Source organism: Carassius carassius, chromosome 24, assembly GCF_963082965.1.
Source record: "Carassius carassius chromosome 24, fCarCar2.1, whole genome shotgun sequence".
Lineage (NCBI taxonomy): Eukaryota > Metazoa > Chordata > Actinopteri > Cypriniformes > Cyprinidae > Carassius > Carassius carassius.
In genome coordinates, this window is record NC_081778.1 from 14,184,520 (window position 1) to 14,209,446 (window position 24,927).

Here is a 24,927-nt window from a genome sequence, read left to right on the forward strand (position 1 = left end):
TCACTAATATTAAAATAAATGTACCCGTATGACTGGTTTTGTGTTCCAGGGTTACATATATGTTTTTTTTTTCTCTGTGTGTTGCTGTTGTCTCTGTGTACTGGATGCTTGCAGACTCCCTATTGGCTGATTCAAAGACTGAGGGCGGCAATTTTGTGTTGAAATCATTGTAGTCATTAATTTACAACACTTAAGTCAACTCTTAAGAATCAGTCTTACTGAAAGTTGCTTTTAGCCTCTTCATAAAACTATCCTACTCTTAGATAACTCCTACTTGTAACTAAGAATTTTTTTGCTCTCAAGTCCAAGCTTAAGACTATCCTTAAGAGAAATTCTATGAAGTTTTATAGCTGAAGAGGTCTCCTGACCTATTTAGGAGTAACAAGATGGCAGCAAAGAGGAGGAGACAAACACTTTCCAGCGAAGATATGACATATTGGAGTTTTATGATGATACAAACTTGATTGTCAAGATCAAAAAGTCATGATTTATTTATTTATTTTTGTAACTGACAAAGTGAGAAATGTAATAACCTCTTCCACTCAACAAGTCAGTGCTCTAACTGCCGAAATGTTGTAATTACATTTTTTTTTTGGCTGGGAAATTGGAAAGATGCAGCAATGTACCGGTGATAACACAGTAAGCAGGGCCTTACATATTTTGGCATTAACACAACAATGGCCAAAAGGGATGTGTGGATTTTCTTGTTTCTTTTCTTTTCTTTTTTTTAAGTGACCCCACATTTCACTTAAACCATTAAAATACAAAGAAAGAAAAAAATAAGAAAAAACACTGACCAGTGTTGCCAACTGCTTTCAACTGAAAGTTGTTAAAACTGGTCACTTAACGTTGCTGATCTCATATATTGTATATATTCTCATATACATTTATATAGATCAGTGAACTCACCATTATGACATCATTAGTCTCATAATGTGCACAAGGTTTATCCAAGAAATTGATTTTGTCGCTAGGCTTTTGAAAAAAAGTCTCTAAAGGGATGAGGAAGTCACTAAATTTAGTGACAGAAATCATTAAATTGGCAACACTGGCACACTGACTACAGCATAAGTTATTAATAGTTCATTTGTTCTTTTGTTGTGTTCATAATTTCTTTCTATGACAGCATGCCAAAATTTATGTTTGTCATGTTTCATTGCATTATTATCACAAATAAAACAACTGACTCTAAGCAACTATGCAATATGCTTACAAAATCTTGCACATTTATTTATTTTTATTTTTTTTATTTAGGGTGAAGATGTCCAATTTTCTAGGCTGGACCTCACTTTTGGCCACTACTATATGGCAGTTAATTAACTTTCCAAATGACCGCCAAACCATATTGCAAAAACAAGCCACTTTTATGATGATTGTGGGATTTCCTGGAGTTGTTGCAGCCACTGATGGCTCCAGCTGTAAACGAGGACAAATACCAATAGAAAACGAAGCATCAGTTATAATGTGTGATTATTTTGCGCGGGAGCGGATATGCTTTGAGGTGAATAAAGATCCATAAAATGTTCTACTAATAATTTTATTTAAAAATATTTTTTCAAAGTTTTTAAAAAATCATATGCTAACAATGCCAATTTCAATTACAATTTCGTTATTTCATAATGAATGAAATGCTCATAATGTAAGAGACGCCGACGCGACCACAACAGTGCCCAACATTAAATGGCAAACATAATGCAAGCGGAACGAAACTGCCCGTTATTGTGTGGTTGACGGACCGTTTATCAGTTTGGACCAGTGCAGCGCGAGCCGATCGTGATCATGCGACGCTGTTACTACACAGCGCTAATAAGAGATCCAGTAAAGAAAGCATTTGAATTTGCCACAGAAGTAATAACATCGCTGCGAGATCTAGAGAAAAACATTCACATTTCTCCGTTATTAACGGATCAAACAGCGCGTGGAAACCAGGAAGAAACATTGTGCCGTGAATGAACTATCCAGTGTCCAGATCTGCAACATTCACCATCGATTTACTGTAGTAACACTAACCTAACCATGAAAGTTTGGCAGGAATAGTAGGCTATAATTCCTTCAAGTAACATTACGTAGGTTTTATTTTGACATTATGAATACAATTGCTGCCATCAAATGTTAATTTGAAATAAAATAAACCTTGGTTTATAACTACTACAATTTCATTTTTTCCAAGAAGCTGTTTTGTTTTATATGCTCATAAGAAGAATCAATTATAGCTCCAGAATTACTCAAAGTAAAAAATATCACATTTTATTATGTTAGTTTTAATATAAAAAAAAAGAAATCAAGGACATTTCTCTGGCATTTCTTTCTTTTTGCTGTATCAAAAACGTACCGAACCGTACCGTGACACAAGTGTATCGTATCGAACCGAACCGTGAATTTTGTGAACCGTTACACCCCTATATATATATATTAGTGCTGGGAAAAAAATTAATTGCATCCAAAATAAAAGTTTGTGTTTGCATAATATATGTGTGTGAACTGTGTATAATTATTTTGTATATAAATACACGCATATGCATGTATTAATTTAAACTTTTATTTTGGATGCGATTAATTTTTTCCCAGCACTAAAATATATATATATATATATATATATATATATATATGGAGGGGGGGGTCACAGATTGTTAAATATGTACATGGGGGGGCCCCAAGGAAAAAGGTTGGGAACCACTGCTTTAGATCATGCAGTGATCATGTTTGTGACCGATATTATTAGAGACACGCTAACATCTCCGACACAGTTTAAAAATGCCTTAGCACCAGAAATGAAAGTAATAACTACATTAACTACAGCCGCGTTCACACCGTCAGTTTTAGGGACTGACAACCCCATTTCCTTACAGTTTCGAAATATACCGTTCAAACAGCAGTTTACTGTAAAGTAGCATCTCGAATACTATCTGTATGAATGTGCAATGAGAGTCAAGCCCGTCTATATGCAATTGCATCCTTTTCTGCATCTCGCGCACGACACTAAATTTGAGTCATGCACAGAACACAAAACTGATGGATCTGCTCCACAGGAAATCAGTGACTGGATCTAAAACCCTTCAGATGATGCACTGCCTATTTCTCCATCGCTGTAGCTTACCCAGAGAGAAACCACAAAAGAGTAGCTCTCTTGCACTGTACTGCAGCTAGGTTCTGAGAATGCAATTGTGATTCCTAAAAATAGACGGGTGTTAGTTCGGTCATAGAATGCAGTTCCTTATCAGGAACTCGAGCTGCGTCGAAACGCTTTTGGGGAACGACCCTGACGAGACCGACTCTGAATATCGTGTGCAATCAGTCCATCGGAAAGGCGTGACGTCACGGGCGGGGTGACGTAGCGACCAGGAAGCTATAAAAGCACGTGCCGTGCAGCTGGCTTCAGCTTCGAATCTGTCAGCAAGCGCTCTGTGTGTGCATGTGCAAAAGTCTGTCCTGTTGGTCCTATTTATTGTTGTCTGTCCCTTAGCTTAAAAAGATCGCTAAAACAGCTCAATATGCCTAAGCAAAAGCTAAAGACCAAACATTTGAAGGGCGATTCCAAGCCGCGTTACAGACTGTGTGTTCCTCCCTGCACTCGCTACATTACGAGTGGGGATACACACAGGCTGTGCGTGGCTTGCCTGGGATCGAAGCACGCTGAGTCGGCTCTCGAGGGGGCCGACTGCCCGCATTGCGAACGTTTGCCAATGCGGACGCTTCGATCCCGGAGGGCTCTCTTCGAGGAGGGAGCCTTCACCAGCGTTCCTCGCGGTGCTGGCCCCGCTTCTGCCGAGGCAGAGCGGCTGCTGCACTCGTGGGGTTCGCAGGTGGATCTGTCAGAAAGAATGGAGACGGGCCAGTCCTTATCTCCTTCTTCATCTGCCAGATCCGGCGCCCAAGCCCTGGGTTCGGAAGCACGCTCGTCGGTTTCTTCCCCCCAGGGTGAGGGATCAGCTCTTCACCTCTCGTCCTCCGAGGAGGTCGATGTGGAGACTGTTGCTGGGGATTCGCCACCCCTGTCGCCCCAGTATGAGGAGCTTTTGGAGGTGGTCACGCGGGCAGTAGATAAATTAAAAATCGACTGGCCTGCTGAAAAACAGACTGAGCCGCAGAGAAGCAGATTAGACGAACGCTTTCTGCGGCCGAAGCAACCACCTCCACGTCGGAGCCTTCCATATTTTCCCGATCTCCATGATGAGTTATCGAGATCGTGGAAACACCCGTATTCGACCCGCCTCTTTGGCCCTGATTCACTATATTATGGCAACGTGATGGGGCTGGGAGAGCGTGGTTATAGAGCGATGCCACGGGTTGAACAGACGCTTGCGGGCTATCTGTCACCCGGTTCGGCCTCGTCTCTAAAGGCTCCGACATTGCCCACTAAGCCGCTTCGAGTTACATCATCGCTAGTGGGCAAAGGTTATGTGGCAGCAGGTCAGGCTGGGGCGTGCCTTCATACTATGGCAGTCCTGCAAGCTTATCAGGCTGACCTGCTGAGAGATGTCGATGAGGGGGAGGGGATTAAGTCTGAAGAGGTTGAAGAACTCAGAAAGACCGCTGATCTCTCCCTCCGCGCCACTAAGGAGACCGCTCGCGCAATTGGGCGGTCTATGGCAGCTTTAGTGGCCGCGGAGAGGCATTTGTGGCTGACCCTGTCAGAAATTAAGGAACGAGACAGGGTCTGCCTCCTGGACGCCCCGCTTCAAGCCTCGGGCCTGTTCGGCGACACAGTTAATACTGTCGTCGACAGGTTCCAGGAGGCGCACAAGCAGGCGGCGGCGTTCCAGAGTTTCCTCCCTCGTCGCTCTCGTGGTGCATCTGGGCGGGAGATGACCACGCCACATACCGGCTCCTCACACCGGGAAGCGCAGAAGCAGAGCGTCGCCACTCGTGCTCCCCCACGTCGGGGCCGAGGGCAACGACGCTCTGAGTCGGGGGCTTCTAGGGCGAAAGCCGATTTAAGATCTGTCATCGAAGCCCGGAAGTCCTCGACGAAAAGATCCTGACGCCAGGATCCAGAGGGTAGCCCCTGCTGGGGTAGAGCGCGGTTCACCTCATTACACGGTGCCCGTCTCACCTCAGTACCCTCAGGAGGTCGGTCTGCCAACCCTGCCAGAGTTTCAGGGCGCAGCGGCCTCCAGCGAGCGCCACTCCCAGTTACTTCCGCCCGTGAGCGTAGCGGAGCTGGGATGCTCGCCGCCCCTTCGGGGGCCTCTTACACCAGAGGTCAGTCTCGAGAGACTGATTCCCTTAGTAGATTATTTAGCAGCGTGGAAGCTACTGCCAAATGTATCTCAATGGGTCCTGCGTACAATAGAAAGAGGCTATTGCATTCAGTTCGGTCTTCCGCCACCGAAGTTCAACGGGGTTACACCGACTGTGGTCGGCCCCCAGCAGGCTCTGGCTATGGAACGAGAAGTGAATACCCTATTAAGGAAGGAGGCCATCGAGGTGGTCCCTCCTCTAGACAGGGAATCCGGATTTTACAGCCGGTATTTCATAGTTCCAAAGAAGGATGGGGGGTTGCGTCCGATCCTCGACTTGCGTCTCCTGAACCGCTCGGTTATGTCACTGAAGTTCAAGATGCTCACTGTCAACCAGGTTGTAGCTCAAATCAGAGCCGAGGACTGGTTTGTCACAATAGATCTCAGAGACGCATACTTCCACATATCCATCCTTCCACAACACAGGAAGTTTCTGAGGTTCGCTTTCGGGGGCAAAGCTTATCAATATCGAGTACTTCCCTTTGGCCTCGCACTCTCACCCCGCACGTTCACGAAATGTATGGATGCGGCTCTGGTATCCCTCCGTATGCAGGGCATCCGCATTTTAAATTATATCGACGATTGGTTGATCCTAGCTCAATCAGAGCAGATGGCAACTCGACATCGAGATGTCGTTCTCGCACACATGGGGGAGCTGGGTTTGAGACTAAACGCCAAGAAGAGTGTACTTTCTCCAGTTCAGAGAACCACCTATCTAGGCGTAGTGTGGAATTCGACCACGATTCAGGCACGTTTGTCTCCTGCTCGGATCGAGTCGATCCTCACATCAGTCGAGAGAGTCAAGGAAGGCCAGTCACTCACTGTCAAACAATTCCAGAGATTGTTAGGGCTGATGACAGCTGCGTCCAACGTGGTACCTTTTGGCCTGCTGTACATGAGACCCCTACAGTGGTGGCTCAAGTCCAAGGGCTTTTCCCCGAGGGGAAATCCACGTCGAGTTATCAAGGTCACGCGGCGGTGCCTTCGTGCCTTAGACATGTGGAGGAAACCTTGGTTCTTGAATCAGGGCCCGGTGCTGGGAGTTCCTTGTCGCCGTGTAACGCTAGCGACAGATGCGTCCCTCACCGGTTGGGGTGCGGTCATGAGCGGCCACCCTGCCCGCGGTCTGTGGAGTGGTCGCCATCTAACATGGCACATCAATTGCCTAGAGATACTAGCGGTCTATCGAGCATTGAAATATTTCCTCCCAGACCTGAGAGGTCACCATGTGTTGGTGCGCACCGACAACACATCAGTGGTCTCTTATATCAATCACCAGGGGGGTCTGCGTTCGCGCCCCTTGTACAAACTGGCACACCAGATCCTTCTGTGGTCCCAGGGCAAGCTCCTCTCGATCAGAGCAGCGTATATTCCTGGGAGATTGAATGTGGGAGCAGACATACTGTCGAGACAGGGGCCGAGGCCCGGGGAATGGATGCTTCACCCCGAGGTGGTGAAGCAGATATGGAGAGTATTTGGTACAGCCCAGGTGGACCTCTTTGCGACTCAGGAGACATCGCAATGTCCCCTCTGGTTCTCTCTAGTTCATCCAGCTCCTCTGGGACTGGACGCTATGGTACAGACCTGGCCGAGGCTTCGTCTGTACGCTTTTCCCCCTATCGCTCTGCTCCCGGGAGTTCTGGCGAGAGTACGCCGGGACGGGGCCCGTCTACTACTAGTAGCCCCGTTCTGGCCGGGCCGAGTATGGTTCTCAGATCTAGTCTCGCTCCTCGACGGCTCTCCGTGGGAGATACCGATCAGGACAGACCTACTCTCTCAGGCGCAGGGCACGATAATTCACCCTCGCCCGGAGTTGTGGAAGCTGTGGGTGTGGCCCCTGAGGGGGCACAGCTGTTAGCAGCTGGTCTCTCAACCGAGGTTGTTGAGACCCTACTCCAATCCAGAGCTCCCTCTACGAGGAAACTGTACGCCCTGAAGTGGAAGCTCTTCACTTCATGGTGCAGAGACCGCCAGCTTGACCCAGCAGACTGCCCAGTTGGTACAGTTCTGGAGTTTTTACAAGCCAGGCTCTCTGCGGGGTTATCCCACTCCACCTTAAAGGTTTACGTGGCGGCCATAGCTGCTTTCCACGTCCCTTTCAATGGTCAGTCAGTGGGTAGACACCCCCTAGTTACACGTTTCCTCCGCGGTGCGCTGAGGCTGAGACCTCCAGTACGATCCCGTGTTCCCCCCTGGGATTTGGTTGTGGTTCTAGAGGCTCTTTGTAAAGCTCCATTCGAGCCAATACAAGATATCTCAGATAGACATCTGACACTTAAAACTGCCCTATTACTGGCAATCACCTCACTAAAGAGAGTTGGAGATCTTCAGGCCCTTTCGGTGGCCCCTACCTACTTAGACTTTGCCCCTGGTATGGCCAAAGCATTCTTATACCCTCGAGCGGGTTACGTTCCGAAGGTTCCCTCTGTTACACCACAGCCTATCGTACTGCAGGCCTTCTGTCCTCCTCCCTTTCGGGAGCCAGACCAAGAGAAGCTAAACTGTATGTGTCCAGTGCGAGCACTGGACGCATACGTCCACAGAGCTGCCCTGTGGAGGAAATCAGACCAATTGCTTGTTTGCTACGGTCCTTCTAACAAGGGTTCTCCTGCCACCAAGCAGACCCTTAGTAGTTGGATAGTCGAGGCTATCAACTTCTCCTATGAGTCCTCTGGTCTTCCCCCTCCTTTGGGGGCCAAGGCTCACTCTACTCGGAGTATGGCGGCCTCCAAGGCCTTCTCAGCAGGTGTGTCCCTCTTGGACATCTGCAACGCTGCGGGGTGGTCCACGCCCTCCACATTTGTCCGATTTTACGATCTTGACATGCGAGCCACGCCGGGCTCTTCTGTTCTCTCGTCTTAGCTGTGCTCTTTTGACTACACACTAGGCAGGGATTTGGAAGTCTGGCAGCGTGGGCACATCGTTCCCCAAAAGCGTTTCGACGCAGCTCAAGTTCCTGAAAAGGAACGTCTCAAGGTTACGTATGTAACCCTGGTTCCTTGAAGGAACGAGACGCTGCGTCGCAGAGCCATACTCCCGGCACCCCTGCCGGCGCTTGCTTCCCTACTCGAAGCTGAAGCCAGCTGCACGGCACGTGCTTTTATAGCTTCCTGGTCGCTACGTCACCCCGCCCGTGACGTCACGCCTTTCCGATGGACTGATTGCACACGATATTCAGAGTCGGTCTCGTCAGGGACGTTCCCCAAAAGCGTTTCGACGCAGCGTCTCGTTCCTTCAAGGAACCAGGGTTACATACGTAACCTTGAGACGTTTTCACTCCTGTAAATAACTGTATTGTGTTAACAGGACCCCTTTAAATATGTTAATGACTAAATTAATTTAATCAAAAAAATTACTAGATCACTTTCTACTTTTTTTCATGTGCTACTTTCTTAATAATCATAATTTTAAAAAATTATTGTTTTACTGTCATGTTCAACAGTGGATAACAGCACACTGTGAAAAAAAAACATTTGAGGTTGTAAATAAAACAAAGATTATTGGAGTATGTGTTACATGAAAATACAATTTAAGTTCTTCTATGTCAAAACATCATGTTTAATTAAATGTTACCTTTTTGTAACTATTTGTGAAATTTAATTGGAATTTCTGAGTGAAAACTGTTTTACCAAACATGCTAAAAATGATTAAAAATGTATTAAAAAAATTATAATAATAAAATACAGAGGTCAAGACAGGACAAGTTCAAGACAAAAACAAGACCAAAAAACTAATGAAATAAAATGAATATGAAGATAAAAAAGTTCACTAACAGTAAACCAAAAGGCATAATTTTCTCTCTTTAGAGTAAATATATAGAGTGTGGTTTTGTGCTGAGCTACATCATCAAGGCAACAACTTGCAGGTAAAGCAGCTACTTCTAAATGTAACCAGCTGGAACACAGCATGCTTGATCTACTTGAAATCTGTTTCTATGGACACTGTTCATTTACCGGACAGACTCCAAATGTTCAAATCAATATGTACAGACCTGTGTCACACATGAACAACAAATAATCCAAAGGTTGGACTGTAATCACAATCACATCCTAGAGAGGAAGAGTAGAAAGAAAACTACCTTGCATGGTCTTTAACAACCTCTACCTCAATAATGAATAAGAAGAAGAGGAAAACATGATAATGCTAATGTTTAAAAAATGGAAATCAAATAAACTGGTAAACTATTAATAATTCAATATTCCCTCTGAATTGTAATAATGCATGAAAGTACTTACTTCTCATATATCCGTTGGCCTCTCATAAAAACTTTGGCTCCGCTGTCCAATGGAAAAGTTCCGTCGTCCTTCCTGAAACGGTAGAACAGCTTCATATCTTTGAACTCCTTGTGCTCATCACAAACTGTGAGGACAAACAGATTCAAAACAGGTTTGTTAAGTGCTATCAAGGTAAGTGCAGTTAAAAAGTAAAAAATACAAAGTAAGACAATGCTACAAGCAATGGTTTAAATTTCACAGACAATGTAACAGAGATCATGTTTTGTCATCCTTTTGCACACAATATATTAAAGGGAATTTTTTTTAAATTCTGTTGCCATTTATCTTTAATGCTCTTTTCCATATAATGAAAGGGAATGGGGACTTGGCCTCTATAGGCTCTAAAATAAAAAGAAAAGAAAGTTTCACCCTAAAAATATCATAAATTCTCACTATGAATACTGTGACACTGTCTACTGCCTTTAGGCTGTTATTCATTGACCTTCCTACTTCACCGAAGCTCAAAAATGGACAAAAAAGTGGTACATTGAAACCAACTGATGTAGATAGAATTACTTAAATCTGTTCATCAACATACTGTAGCTATTGAATGGCTTCAGAACAGTTGTAATACAGTGCACAATTCTAATGGACCACTATTATGATATCTTTATGTAGATTTTGTTTTTGTTTTATTGGAGCTCGACAGCCTCAGTCCCCATTCACATTCATTATAAGGAAAACTATGGAAGCCCGTTTCTGCCACTAAATAAAAAATAAAACCAGGTAATTGCGAGTTATAAAGTCAAAATTGTGAGTTATAAATTCAAAATTGCGTGATATAAACTCGCAATTGCTAGTTATAAAGCGAGAGGGAAAAAAATGTGAGAAAAAAAAAATAAAGTCATGATTGCGAGATATAAACTTGCATTTGTGAGAAAAAACTTAGAATTGTGACTTTATATCTTACAATTCTGAATTTATAACTCGCAATTTTGACTTTATAACTCGCAATTGCGTGGTTATATCTCGCAATTCTGAATTAATAACTCGCAATTGGGTTTTATAAAGTCAGAATTGCAAAATACTCGCAATTCTGAGAAAGAATTTTGAGATCAAAAGTTGCAATTACCTTGTTTTATTTTTTAATTCGGTAGCAGAAAGGGGCTTACATAGAAAACAGTGGTCAGGACAATCTTCATACAGGTTTGGAATGACATGAGTAAATAATGACAAAATGTTCAATTTTGGGTGAACAATCCCTTTAATATAGTGGAATACAAATATAGAAATTCAAGTACAGCATGTGGTGGACAAACCCACCATGGTGAAGGATGCTCTGGTCAAGAAGTTTCTGCATGATCTTGATGGCAGTATCTCTGTCAGATGCTTCTTTGTGCTCAATTAGCCAATCAATGATCTCCTTGGCCACGAAGCAGTTTGGGTAGGTGCGGAGATGATGCCTCCTGTCTTTGATCAACTTAGCCTCATGGAGCCGTAGCCTGGAAAAGAGGAAATAACAGCCATCTTTCCTTTAAACTAGCCTTGAGTTTTGTCAAAATTCAGGTTCCAACATTTGGCTTTTGTCTATTATGTCTTGGGTCAATATCATAATTGGACTGGATTTGTCTAATTATTTGATGGCCAGTGCATGTGAATTGAATGCTTTCAACTTTAGACTCGTGATTTCAAATTATGCTGCGCTTTATGCATTTGCCCACTGTCATATACATGTAATTGTCATGTAATATACATGAGGGTTACCCTGGCTTTATTTGAAAAATATGATTCCTAATGTACACAAACTTCCCAGAATTCTGAGTGCCCTGTTGATTACAGTGTTTACTTACTTTTTAACTATATTTTTATTAAATATTTATTCATTTGTGAAAAATACTGTCATCTAAAGTGTATATATATATATATATATATATATATATATATATGTATATATATATTATATTTATATATATGTCATCTATAAATATACAGTACAGACCAAAAGTTTGGACACACCTTCTCATTCAAAGAGTTTTCTTTATTTTCATGACTATGAAAATTGTAGATTCACACTGAAGGCATCAAAACTATGAATTAACACAAAAAAGTGTGAAACAACTGAAAATATGTCATATTCTAGGTTCTTCAAAGTAGCCACCTTTTGCTTTGATTACTGCTTTGCACACTCTTGGCATTCTCTTGATGAGCTTCAAGAGGTAGTCACCTGAAATGGTCTTCCAACAGTCTTGAAGGAGTTCCCCGTGAGATGCTTAGCACTTGTTGGCCCTTTTGCCTTTCGTCTGTGGTCCAGCTCACCCCTAAACCATCTCGATTGGGTTCAGGTCCGGTGACTGTGGAGGCCAGGTCATCTGGTGCAGCACCCCATCACTCTCCTTCTTGGTCAAATAGCCCTTGATGCCTTCAGTGTGACTCTACAATTTTCATAGTCATGACAATAAAGAAAACTCTTTGAATGAGAAGGTGTGTCCAAACTTTTGGTCTGTACTGTATATTGGCTTCATATCGGCATCAGCTGTCAAAAAACACATATCGGTCGACCACTAGTCATTATAATCCGTAATTATGTCCCCACTGAATGCAACAAATGGCTCGTTTGTAATGGGATTTATTGTGATTGCCTTGTCCCGCCGGTGTTCTGACTGGGACACGCATTACAGTATAGTAAGGGGCGAAACATTTCCGTCACCCACTTCAGGCATTTGGCCAATCACAAAGCAGTGGATAACTGGCCAATCACAGCACACCTCGTTCTTTCAGACTGATGAGCTATGTAAAAAACAACAGGTTTCAAAAATGCAGAGCATTGAGGAGAAACAATAATGTACAGTATGTGGAAAATAATGTGTTTTTTTAGTGGTGGGCATAGATTAAATTTTTTAATCTAGATTAATCTCACTGTGATCTTGAAATTAATCTAGATTAATCTAGATTACAATGGCTCATTCGAATTCTGCCGAAGGCATTCAGAATGTGTGTGTTACCCAAATAAAATTGACAGACAGTAAGTCTTTGAGAAGGGGTTTATAAAGCTAGGTGGTGCATTAGAAAAGGGCCTCATCTCCTGTTTCCAAAATGCATCACAAAGTGCTTGAAAAAGCTGTAAACTAATTCCACATTGCACAAGGTGCAAACAACCTTACGCCTGTCTTCAATGTAAAAATGAAATATACAATCAAACCTATATTTATTCAGACACCTTCAACATTTCTCACATTATTACAGTTTTGCTATATATAGCAAAAATTATTTCTGGTGTCTGAATAATTTTTGGTTTGACTGTTAAAACTACAAAGTAATTCAGTCAAAAGCAGTGAGTGATTTTCATTTTCATTTTCTTAGATTAACATTACAGCAGCCAGTAGCTAAATTAGGCGCGGTCACTTTAAGAGACGATGAACGCATCCAATATAACACACATCCCATTTTTTTCCTCAACTGTTTACTTTCACTTAAGTAATAACTGACAGTTTTTCGAGCATAATTTCCAAGGTGGATATTTTGACATATTTTGTATGTATTTGTCGGCACAAGAGCAAAAATAAGCAAATTCGATGTTCAAGTGTTTTGAGACGCCTTTCTCTGCGTGAGCCCTGAACACCAGAACACAGCGGTACTGAATTGGGCTCTTTCACATCTTTTTGTTTGTTCAAACTGAGATTTGTATTTGTTCGTTCAGGTGCAGGAGGGACTTCGAGGAGAACTTCGCAGAAGAGAGCTCGGTTCAGTGTCACTGTCTGTGAAACGCGGCTCTCGATCTCTCTCTCGTGCGCACCGAACACAGCGCGCGAGTAACCCGCTACTCTGTTCAGCTTTTCCGCGTCTTGTTTTTGGATGCTTTAATGTTTAATTCGACAAGCGGTTAGGCTTAAAAACACGTGAAAAAGATAAGCTTTCATGAGCATGCGCAGCAGTGGCCTTTTTTGAGTCCGCGGGTCAAAGCGACCCCAATACAAATAACGTGATATTTAGCCCCTAAAATGCGAATTTTACCAAGGCAACCCTGCTAAAAAAACGTATATTTTAACCCCGGGAAGCAATTTTTATCGGGGAACCTCCTGGAAGCGCGATTGGGCTAGTTTTGGACTAGTTTTAAGAAACAACTGGGCAGGATTTATTGTGAAAACCTGGCAACCCTGATCTGAACGCACGTGCTGGAGATATACTTCTAATTACAGGAGTGTCTTTACTGATGAGATGTGCATGAAAATCGCATTCGATTTTTTGCACAGCCCTAGTGGTGAACTGTCCCTTTAAGAGCTGTAAAAACACATTTTAATTCGTTCATAACCACAAGAACAGAAACTACAGTAAACCATAAAAAGTTCTCAAAGTTTGCTGGCAAAGGTTACACACACCGTAACTGTTTCCAAATCTATCCCGCTTCAAAGACCTCAAGCATATAAGGCATCAGACAACAAAACTGCATCATGTACTTATAATAAACAGAACAATAATGTGTATTGGCAGGGACACTGATGCAGTTATTGCTATAGTCTTCATGTATATAATTTTTAATGTAAAAGGGCCTTTACACCCCGTCTGAATTAATAATGAAAATGACATAACAACACAGGACTGTTGAGAAATTGAAAGCTGACGAGTATTTTTAAACAATACCCTTACATTTATTTTAATTTGCAAATAAACTCACAATTAGCAATTTTTATATTCCAGTAGTATTTTGGTAGCACTAATATACTAAAACGGAAACAAACAGTGATACAGTGTTTGCCTGTCAGCAAACTGAACTAAATTCTGTTTTGACTACCAACAACAGATCTAGATAAGATAGAGTTAACCTGACGGCCCAACACCTGAATCAGGTACATTTGAGCTGAGTAAAATGTGGGCCTGCTGATTGTAATACTGATTATACAAACCTGAGTCAGTGTACAGAGCAAAGTGATAACAGCAATTAGCAGATAAAACTGGTTCACTGTGACCTACAATAAAAGAACCAGTCCTTTGAATCTGATATTCCCACACAACTAGGAAATAAAATCTTTCTCTCGCCCACCAAATGATGTCTTTACCTTCAGGGGGTCTGTTAGAGGTCCCATAACATCATCATTATTATTATTATTATTATACGCACCTGAAACTAAAGCACATTCAGGACACTGAATGTGAAATCCTGTGAAATAAAACTGCTTGTAGATGAGGTGTAAATAATAAGTTGCTAGATATTGTAATGCTGAAAAAAACTTCTGTGTCATGTACTGGGATTCAGCTATCATTAATCAGATGTATGGACTAAACACCTTTCTGCTTCATTCACTTTCACTTCACAGTTCACCGCAAACAGAGCAGCTGTCTGGAAAAGTGCAGAGGCCCGACCGATGTTCACCAATCAGTCACATTACGCATGAAAATTCACGGTTGTGATCAACTGCAAACTAATTTATTTTTTAGTGTAATAGAAGACTCTCTCCAGCAGATTCATAGAGGACATTCCATGTGTGTGTTTTATATAATGTAATGACAAATGAGTGTACCGACCGCCTGTCTTTATGTGCTAAACTGACTATATTTTAAATCCAAATCAGCAACGCCACATTTAAAGAGATCGACTGGTAACGACGGGACGGGACAAACCAGCGACGTCGCGCGCTTGCAGCTTCATTCATTTAAATGGTTTCATTCTGGTTTTGACGCGTCGCTTCGGTGAAATTGGGGTGTCAAGCCGCACCTACCGTAACTGCTCTCCTGTAACGAGGACTTCGGCCATGCGCTCCAGCTCAGCAGCTTTCTTCTGCATGGTGTTCCCGATGTCGTCCATCTCTGACAGCGAAGCTGAATATAAAATCATACACGCAAATGTGACAAATAAGCATTTGGAAGAGAAAAGCGCTGTTTGCGAAATGACCTGACACGCACAGCGTGCTTGAGTTTGTATTGGGTGTAACGTTACCGAACACGCCTCTCATATGGCAGACTGGCGTGATGATTGTTGTGACACCCTTAATATTTGAGGTAGACAGACTGCCCAGTTGAATGGAATTAAGTGAAAACACAGCAGCATGTTATTATTATTATAATTGTTGTTGTTGCTATTTTACATTTGCAATAGGGCTATGTCATCGAAATGATTAAAATCAGTCTCCGTAATGTAATAACATCGAAATAAACACGCAGTGATACGATGGAGAAAACATTGTTTACCTTATTAGTTCCGATGTAGAGACGTCAGACTGATCCGAATTTATGTTTGCAGAGAAATAGCAGCTATGTCACTTAAATAACATCACTGTTCAGCTGATCACAGGTCAAAACGACTCGAAATAACTTTGTCTTTTGTGTGAAACCAAGTGCCCCTATCCATCAGTACATCCAGACCATGATTTTAAATGCACATGGACCTGTAAACTGCAATAGATTATACCGACGCTTCAATCAGCAGATTATTCCTGAAGACAGACTCGAGGCGATTCGTTTTCTTCATGCTATTGTGGATTGTTTACTGCTGTCAACTGAAAGCACGTTACTGCCATGTTGCGAGGCGAGTCTACTTGACCATCCTCAGTCAGAGGGGTGTTCACCATGAGGGGCGGAGCCTGGAGTAGACCACTTTACTTTACTCCCGAATACTCATGTAAACACCCAGCAAAACCCATGTTAATCTCGTACAGCGGTGTGAATGTAACAAAATATGCAGATACTATTACAATATGACATTATATACGTTAGTCTCGAACATTAAAATAAAAAATAAAACAACATTTCATATAATTAAAACGTCTTCTATTTTAATTTATTTTAAAATTTGTTTAAAAAAACAAAATGTAATATCAGATGCAAAAGAAATACAATCAATAATATTATTTAAAATTATTTAAAATGTAGAACACATAAAAAGATACATTTATTTATGCATTAGCAAACATTTTACAGTCCCAGACCTATATTTAAAAATCTTAAATCTAAAAATCTATATTTAATTATGTAAAAAAAAAGAATATAAATTATTGCATTTTAAGATAAACACAAACCATTTTAATGCATGTTTATTGTGTGATTATTTGTTACTGATTATATGTATTTATTTATTAAAATAACAAAACAGTCCTCAGCTGCTGTGTCATATGTCCACCACAACAAACCCCATTAACGTTTTTCTAAAATAAGTGTACGTTTATCAAGGGCAACAGTGTCAACGACGAGCATATTTTGAGATAAAACATGGGACATCATGTATACAGAAAACAGAAAACGTCTCTTGGGGACATGATACTGTATGGAGTTGGTGTTCAATGTTTTTTGTAAGCATCAAACAACAACAGAAAAGCACGCGGCAGGTAAATGAAAACTTGTCATACAGCGTCATCTAATGGACAAGTGAAGTTTACACACGTTCACGGGTCCGCGTGAAAGCGTTCATTGGCTGTTACTGCTGCTGTCAATCAACATTTTCTTCCGGCCAAAATATTGCGGGAAAGTTGAGCGCTGACAACAGCAGAAGTCTTTATGTTGACTTGGATTAAACAAATCCTGACAGCATGAGGACATTAGAAGAGGTTCAAGCCACACTACAAATCGCTAAAGTAAAAGAAGAAGACCTGCAGCCCGTAAGTTACTGTCTTCCTTTCGGAGACACAATAGGTTGCATTCAAAGGCTGCATACGTCATCGAGGTTGTCTCATTTCAGAAAAGCAAGTAGCACACTCCGAATGCGACCTTCGAATGCGACCTTTTTCCACAGGAATTCGAAGGATACATGAGGTGTATCCTTCGCTGCTACAGATAACCCACAATTCTTTGCGTCGCCATAAATAAGCGTTGTTTATTTGAAAAAATGGCAGCGGCAGCAGATTTACACACAAGCAGAGATGTGGTGTTTAAATGAAAGTATTTTAAAGTTCTTCATTTTTTAAAAATTTAATTACAAGTGTGGTCAACATGATTACAAGTGTTTAGCTCCTCAAACATTGAATAAAATAAAACAAGTAAAAACTTTTTTTTTTTTTCAAATTACTTTCCAAATTTAGAAATTATTTTCCTAATATTTTTTTCTTTAACAAGTGTGAGAGCGCAACGACGCTATGTGTTGGCATAGCAACATGATACTTCCTGTTTCCTTTTCCTTCCATCCTACGAAGGCCATCTCGTTTAATCCCAGGGTTAAGGACACTCCGTATTCGCATCCTAGAGAGGATTCGACCTCCAGAGGATGCGACTTCCGGAGGACGTGGCCATCTAAATGAGACACAGCTAATGTATCGTCAGGCGACTACTGTCTCATGGAGCTGGATGATACACTTTGCAAACACATTGAAGCAGGCAAGAGGTAACGTTAAGTTAGTTATTATTACTTCCCTTTAAGCTGAAAGAACAACTTACCATCTCAGTATTATCAGATTAGCCAGAAATTATCTAAGAATCCGTATGGCGGTCCAGCGGTGGGCATGCAGGAGGAGGCACCTGGACTGAAGGTATGCCACTTGTGTTTAGAGGTAGTTAGTAGTTATTAACCTTTACTCAATAAATGTTCAATTTAGGTGTTTTGGGGTCTACATTTCCTTTATTATTTAATTACCAAGCACATTAACAGTGCTTGTGCTTTTAAAACCTTTGTCCAAAACTGACATCAAATGTTTTTGTTTTGTTTCATTTTCTTAGTACACTATGGATGACCTCCTCGAGAGAATACAAGCAAGTAGAGAAGAAATCGAGGCACATCTTCAAAATGTCCATGCCTGGGAAATTGACGGTGAGCTAACCAGATCCATTTCCTTTAAACATGTAAAAAAAAAAAAAGAAATTATATTTGGTAAAGAGACCCCTAAAACCATTAGATATTTATTGGATATGAAAATATTTGGGAGAATCTGTGGACACAGTAAATGATTTAGATTTGTGGCGGGGACTCTCAGAATTGGGGCAGACGGCCCGGCCCGCACATTGTTGCTGGTTATTATTATTGTTATTATTTAATTTACTTTTTTTATACTAAAGTTATCATTTAATTAAAAAATATTTTTTACATTTTAAAGCTCTTGTTGTGCCATAGACCCAATAAGCTTAAAAAGTGTAGAATTCAAAAAGGTTTATTTGATTTATCCTTATATTCAATATATATACACACACATTAGTATGTATAATTATACTGATTTCATGTACAATGTTCCATTAATACAAATAACTGATTAATATATGTGTGTGTGTGTGTGTGTGTGTGTGTACTTTAATTTACAGATTCTGTTGGAATCAGTGAATAATTAGTGTCAAGTAGTTTCGTTTCAGTATATTTCCCATTAGAATAATAATATTCATAAGGGGGTTATCTTCACTATCGGTGAAGTGAGTTGTTAAACACAGACCTGTGTTTGTAGGATTTTGGAGGGTCCTGGATTTTGATTATGAGATGAAGCTCCTAAGTCATGTGACCCAGCTGGTGGACTCTCAGTGTCTGTCTGGAAGATCTGGGATCCCTTGAGCCTAAGTGAGTTATGATGAAATATTAGTAAAATTAACACTGTCTGAACTGTTATGGAAGACGCTACAGTATTGAAGGTCATTGTTGTTGTTTTTTAATACTAGCTGTGCATTATGAATTCAATGGATGAAGGACCCTTTATCTTGTCTTTTCACTTGTTTGTGTTTACCCATTCCTTTTAGATGGTCAGTTGATGTATGCACTGGATGAGGACAAAGTATGTAGGCCCACAGCTCAGCTGCTCCTGCAAAATGCTGTGAAGTTCAACCTGTCAGAGTTCCAGGAGGTTTGGCAGCAGAGTGTTCCTGAGGGAATGAGTGCTAGACTGGATCAGCTCCGGGTGAGGACACCAGCTTATACACACAGAGCAGTAACCACATTAGTCGGACACTAACACATGGTCTAACAGCTGCAACATGCTAAATGTCTAAATCACCACTGAATGAGATTTATTTCCAAGTATGTTTACACTCCCAAAGAATTTGTCTTGGTGACACAAGTAGTTTCCAGTGCATGCATACATTGTATGTACAATTTTAATAAAACAAATACAAAATCAGTGGTATGTTTATTATTATGTTAATTAATATGGGATATTTCATGTGTAAATATCCATGTTTTGTGTCATTCAGGGTTTAGCTCTGTTAGACTGAAGCACTAAACCAGAGACCATCTCGCTGTTGCGGGTAGAAGATCTGCCTGAGGACACACTGGAGCGATTCAACGGCCTCTTCAGCCTGAGAGAAAAATGGATGCAAGATGATATCGAACCCTACATACAGTACGTATATTGATATTCAAAATCTTTGAATCCTATATTTCTTTACAAACAATAAAAAAGCAGTGTAGGGCTGCAACTAGCAATTAATTTGATAATCGTTTATTCTGTTGACTAGGGATCGACCGATATGGATTTTTTTAGTGCCGCTGCCGATACCGATTTTTCCCCATCAGCCTTAGCCGATGACTGATACAGGCTGCCGATTTTCTTGAGTCGATATTTGGAACCGATATTGCTTTTTCTCCCTCAATTTACATCATAAAAATGACACGATGATACCAAATGTTACAAGTCTCAATTTAAAAAAGGAACATTTATTGAGCTTAATATGGATGGGTGTACTGCATATGGTTAACTGTGCAAGAGTAAAAGGCTTTCATCAACATCTACAACACAGCCTTGACGATGCATTGTTTGCTGACATATTATAATCAGGTCATCACTAAATGTCCTGACTGTCAACACATTTAAATAATTTAAGAAAACAATAAACCTGAAAAGTAGCCATTGAAATAAAGTGCTTGATTTGTAATTTAAGACTGCCATGGTTTAAAATTTTCTACATAAAATAAAATGAGCATGTCTAAGTAGGGTTGGGTATTGTTATTTTTAATAAATATTATTTATTTATTTTAATTAAAAAAAATGGGGGAGGGGGGGCAAATACTTAAAGAATAAATATTGCTTCCTTGTATTCTTGCCAATTTTAAGGAATAACCAATAAAATGGCTAAAGTGAAAGGAGTCTCTTCAGATAAAGATTGTGTTAATTACATTACTCCAGTAGGTGGCAAAAATCGACTGTTAATTTTTTTTTTCATTTAATCATTTATTCAAGAAGATTTAAGAGATTCATAAAAAAAACAGTGAATCATCCAATAATTAAACAGGAATTTATGAATGAGACTGAATTAATTTTAAATGTGTTTGAATTACCGTATTTTTCGGACTATAAGTCGCACCTGAGTATAAGTCGCATCAGTCCAATAATACGTCACGATGAGGAAAAAACATATATAAGTCGCACTGGACTATAAGTCGCATTTATTTAGAACCAAGAGAAAACATTACCGTCTACCGTCTGTAGACTACAGGAGCACTGAGCAGCATAGAGCGCCCTCTCGCGGCTGTAGACGGTAATGTTTTCTCTTGGTTCATTTCTCTTGGTTCATTTCAAATTAATTTTGATAAGTCGCACCTGACTATAAGTCGCAGGACCAGCCAAACTATGAAAAAAAGTGCGACTTATTCCGGAAAATACGGTAATGATTCAAACTAGTATTTTTTTATATATGTATGATGCATATATGTAATCGTGATTTGCATTTTAAACCAAACAAAAACAATTTTAAACCAAATAGATTCTCAGTTTATGAATTTGGGGCCGTTCACATATCGCGTCTAAAAATGCTTTCTCCTTTGCACAAGTGCTTGCGCTCCTGTGGCGTCTGTCATTGCTATGCAACCATGAACTGTGCTCTCCACAATGATGAGGACGTATCAGCTATGATCAGCTGTTCGGCTGAGCTTTCAATGTTGTCATGGAAAGGTCGGTTGTTTTTATCACATGACCTGCGTTCGCTTGCGGCATTCGGAAAAGTTGAGATGTTTTCATCTCACCATGCCACGGCATAAGCGTGCCTAGACAAAAAAGCGCGCTGCACTGCATGCGCGTCGCAACCACGTCGCTTCTTTTATGAGCACGCATCCAAACCACAGCCAGGTGGTCGCTGAACAAAACTCCTAAAAATACCACGGAATCACCGAACAACGTCGGCAACTCAGCATTATTTAATCCTATGACCAGTGTTCATAACAGCTACCGTATGCATATGGATAGCCTACAATTTAGCTATTTGCAAGTCCCTAAAAACAATGGCAAGCAGTTTTATAGACGAGGCATTTGTCATTCGTGTTTTCTATTTTGACCCACAAACTTTCTTAGCTATAGTTGCACGCACATATAGAGCAACGTGTTTCCACTTTCAAAGTGTATGGCAATATTTCAGCTAAGTCAAACAGTTAAACGATGCTTTGAAAGTTTCAAACTTACCAGAGCAGGCTTCCAGCACTCTGCTAGTGGGGGAGGGGCAGTGTGAACTGCAGCGTCTCCAGCAACACAGAGCTGCCTGTGGACGCCTGCACGTCCTAATATTGCTGAGTTAGATGTGTTCCTAGGTCAACATATTTTGTTGACCCTGGAACAACATTTTACTCAAAAAATGTAGTCTTGACCATATCCCTACACCTAAACCTAACCTTAACCATGAGTGATCCTTAAAATCAGAGGAAATGATAGATGAATGACACTGATGTACAAGCACCTAACAGCAGAGGTGGGTAGAGTACCCAAAAACTGTACTCAAGTAAAAGTAAAAGTACTTCTAGAAATATTTACTCAAGTAAAAGTAAAAGTACTAGTCTTGAATAGTTACTTGAGTAAGAGTAAAAGAGTATCGGATAAAAAATCTACTCAAGTAGTTAGTTACTAGTTACTTTGGGTCATATATACTGAGCCTATTTTTATTTAGATATATAGATAAAATGTATGTAATGTATGTGTGTGTGTATAAATGTATATATTTCATCAGGCTTTACTCCAATTTATGTAATTTATTATAAAACCCAGTCTGTTTACTTAAGTAACAGATATAGGTGTCATGCCATAACATATTTTTAATACGACTGACTTTATATTAAATGTGAATTTAACATTGAAAGTTAATGTGATATAAATATTGCTACTAATCTTTCATTGTTCAGAAAGAGAGCACATAACATTTACATTATTAAAGATCATTTTCACTGACAGTCTAGAGTTCAATCACTCTCAGAAGCTCCCAATAAAATCACTGAAACTGTTAACACTGTGAAATCAATATCTTAATTAAAGATTCATACACACATCTGCACATTGTTGTTTCTGACGAGAGAATTCGCCAGAAAGAGGTATTCAGTCAGCAAGCGAGTTAAGGTAGCCACCGGCATTTTAGCGATGACTCATCGGAACACCTCTGATTGGCCAATGCTTTAATAAGCTCAAAAGAATCATGTGTGATTGGTTATAATGTGCAGCGCTGTAAAAACACATCTATCTCTGGCTCAGCGCCAGCAAGCAATCACAGATCTGAATTTAGCAGCTGATGTTATGACTCGCTGAACAAACTCGCACCGGTGTGATTGTATTAAAATTAATAAAATCTTAATCGGCTATTTTTTTGTCTTTTGGAAGCTGCATTCAACTTGACTCCCCTCTTGTAAGCCACACACGTACAAACTAACAACAAACTAATGTCAACAGTGGTATCGTGTACTGTAATCGAATGCAGCCCAAGTTATTATATTACCTGTTAAACAGTAGACAGCACACGCGGTGTTCATCTAATAAGGATCTCCATCGCAAGCAAATAATAGCCTTTGCAGATTTGCTTTCAATTCAGTGCAGTTCCATAGCCAAGTTTTCAACGCTGCTGATGTTCTTAAACGTTACAACTCTGAGTGAACCGCTTCAGAAGCTCAGCGCGTGCGGCAGGGAACTGAACGACTCATTCAAACTGATTCATGAACCAATTCACTCGTTAGCCAATTGGTTTGATCAAGCCTTTGAACAGAATTGACTCAAAAGGATGAATCATTCGCGAATGGGCATCGCTCATTGTCCAGAGAAAAGTAGACGGCGCGTTTGGAATAAACTGAAGCATTTATAACATTTATTGCATTAAGATAAAGTAACGAGAGGAGCGTCGCCCACAGTAACGAAGTAAAAGTACAGTTTTTTCCCCAAAAATTTACTCAAGTAAGAGTATAAAGTACCCATCTTTAAATATACTCCGAAAAGTATTAGTTACCCCAAAAAATTACTCAAGTAAATGTAACGAAGTAAATGTAACTCGTTACTACCCACCTCTGCCTAACAGTGATTGTAAGCGTAAACTTCACAAAATCTATAAACTTGTTCTTCAAATCTGATTGGTTAATCACAATGTTGTTCCAGGGTCAACAAAGATGTTGTCCCAGGAACATGTCTCACTTGGTAAAATCAGGTTCTGCGTGGACGACTGTCTGTAAATAATGGCAGGAAAAAACTATCGGCGAAAGCTGCAGCCACGTATCGGCCGATGTTGAAATCGGCCCTACTGTTGACTATATCTTTGTTTAATTGGAAAAAAAAATATTACTAATTACTAAAATGTAATAATTATGGAATACAAATATTGTAACTGTGCAATTTGAAGTCTATGAATACAAATATTGTGACTTTGTCTTTGTAGGGTTAAATATAACCAATATAACTAGTTGCTTACCTTTTCAAAGCAAAATCTAAAAACACTTTTAAAAATAATAAAAAGCACAGACTAAATGTTAACTGGTACGAAGGACATGCACTCAACCGAATGTAATAATCAAATGATATTCCATCCGCACATCTCAGATGCTTTAAACAGCAGATCTGTCTGTCAAATGCCTGACAGGATAAACTGTCATATGCATTTTTTGATACATTGAAATGCATTATTACTTTCATAGCGCACAGATGCCATTAACTGATAATCAGATTTGTTAATGTGATATAATATAATTAGTTGCAACTGCATTTTTTGTTTTAAAGAAGCTGACATAGACCCTACATTAAGTTTTACAGACCAGTTTTACAAACCGATTGTTCTTCTTCAACAGAGATCTCTGTGGGGAGAAGCAGACCACTGGAGCTCTCCTGACCAAACATGCACGTTCATCTGTGCAAAGTGGTGTTAAGGTCTACAATTCAAGAAGCCCTGTGTCAAATTAACATTAAAAGTCATTGTAAACCACTGATTGTTGCCTTATATGTTGTGTCAAAAATAATAAACACATTAATTATTGTTATACTGTGTATTTTAGTATGGATTATATCTACACTTACGAAACATGAAGCCTTAATATTACTCTTAATATGGAAATATTACTCTTTGACAGTTTATGCCCCCCCCAACCCACACTTTATTTTCTTGTGTGTACTGAATATATTTTGCTTTGATTGAGAAATCAAAAAAAAAAGAAAAATTTTTTTATAATGTCAAAAGGCGCAACCATAACTTAAGATTTTTTTTATCAAATGTCTGTTTGCTAAAAATAATCACACATTACAGGTTTGAAAGCCTGCATTACAATATAATTTGAAATGGGGAAAAGTTTTGTGTTCTGTTTCAGTTCATAGTATTAGTTCTTTCAAAAGATCTCATGGCATGACCCCTTTAAG

The 24,927-nt window shown here is 40.4% G+C and overlaps 1 protein-coding gene and 1 pseudogene across 2 annotated transcripts in view; one reads left to right on the forward strand and one right to left on the reverse strand.

The window, feature by feature from the left end:
* LOC132102864 (DEP domain-containing mTOR-interacting protein-like) overlaps positions 1–16,001 on the reverse strand; it is a 38,757-nt gene extending 22,756 nt beyond the window's left edge. Inside the window, exons 1-4 of one of the 2 annotated variants that reach the window (XM_059507558.1) lie at positions 15,638–16,001; positions 15,169–15,268; positions 10,778–10,956; positions 9,476–9,599 (exon numbers count right to left, since the gene is read on the reverse strand). In XM_059507558.1, the coding sequence (XP_059363541.1) occupies positions 9,476–9,599; positions 10,778–10,956; positions 15,169–15,254 (389 nt within the window). In that variant the 5' untranslated portion in view covers positions 15,255–15,268; positions 15,638–16,001. Of the gene's footprint in view, positions 1–9,475; positions 9,600–10,777; positions 10,957–15,168; positions 15,285–15,637 lie in introns of those variants that run through there. The other variant, XM_059507557.1, reaches the window with a different exon arrangement.
* Positions 16,002–17,854: 1,853 nt separating this feature from the next.
* LOC132103599 (sister chromatid cohesion protein DCC1-like) lies at positions 17,855–24,596 on the forward strand (annotated as a pseudogene).
* Positions 24,597–24,927: the final 331 nt, after the last annotated feature.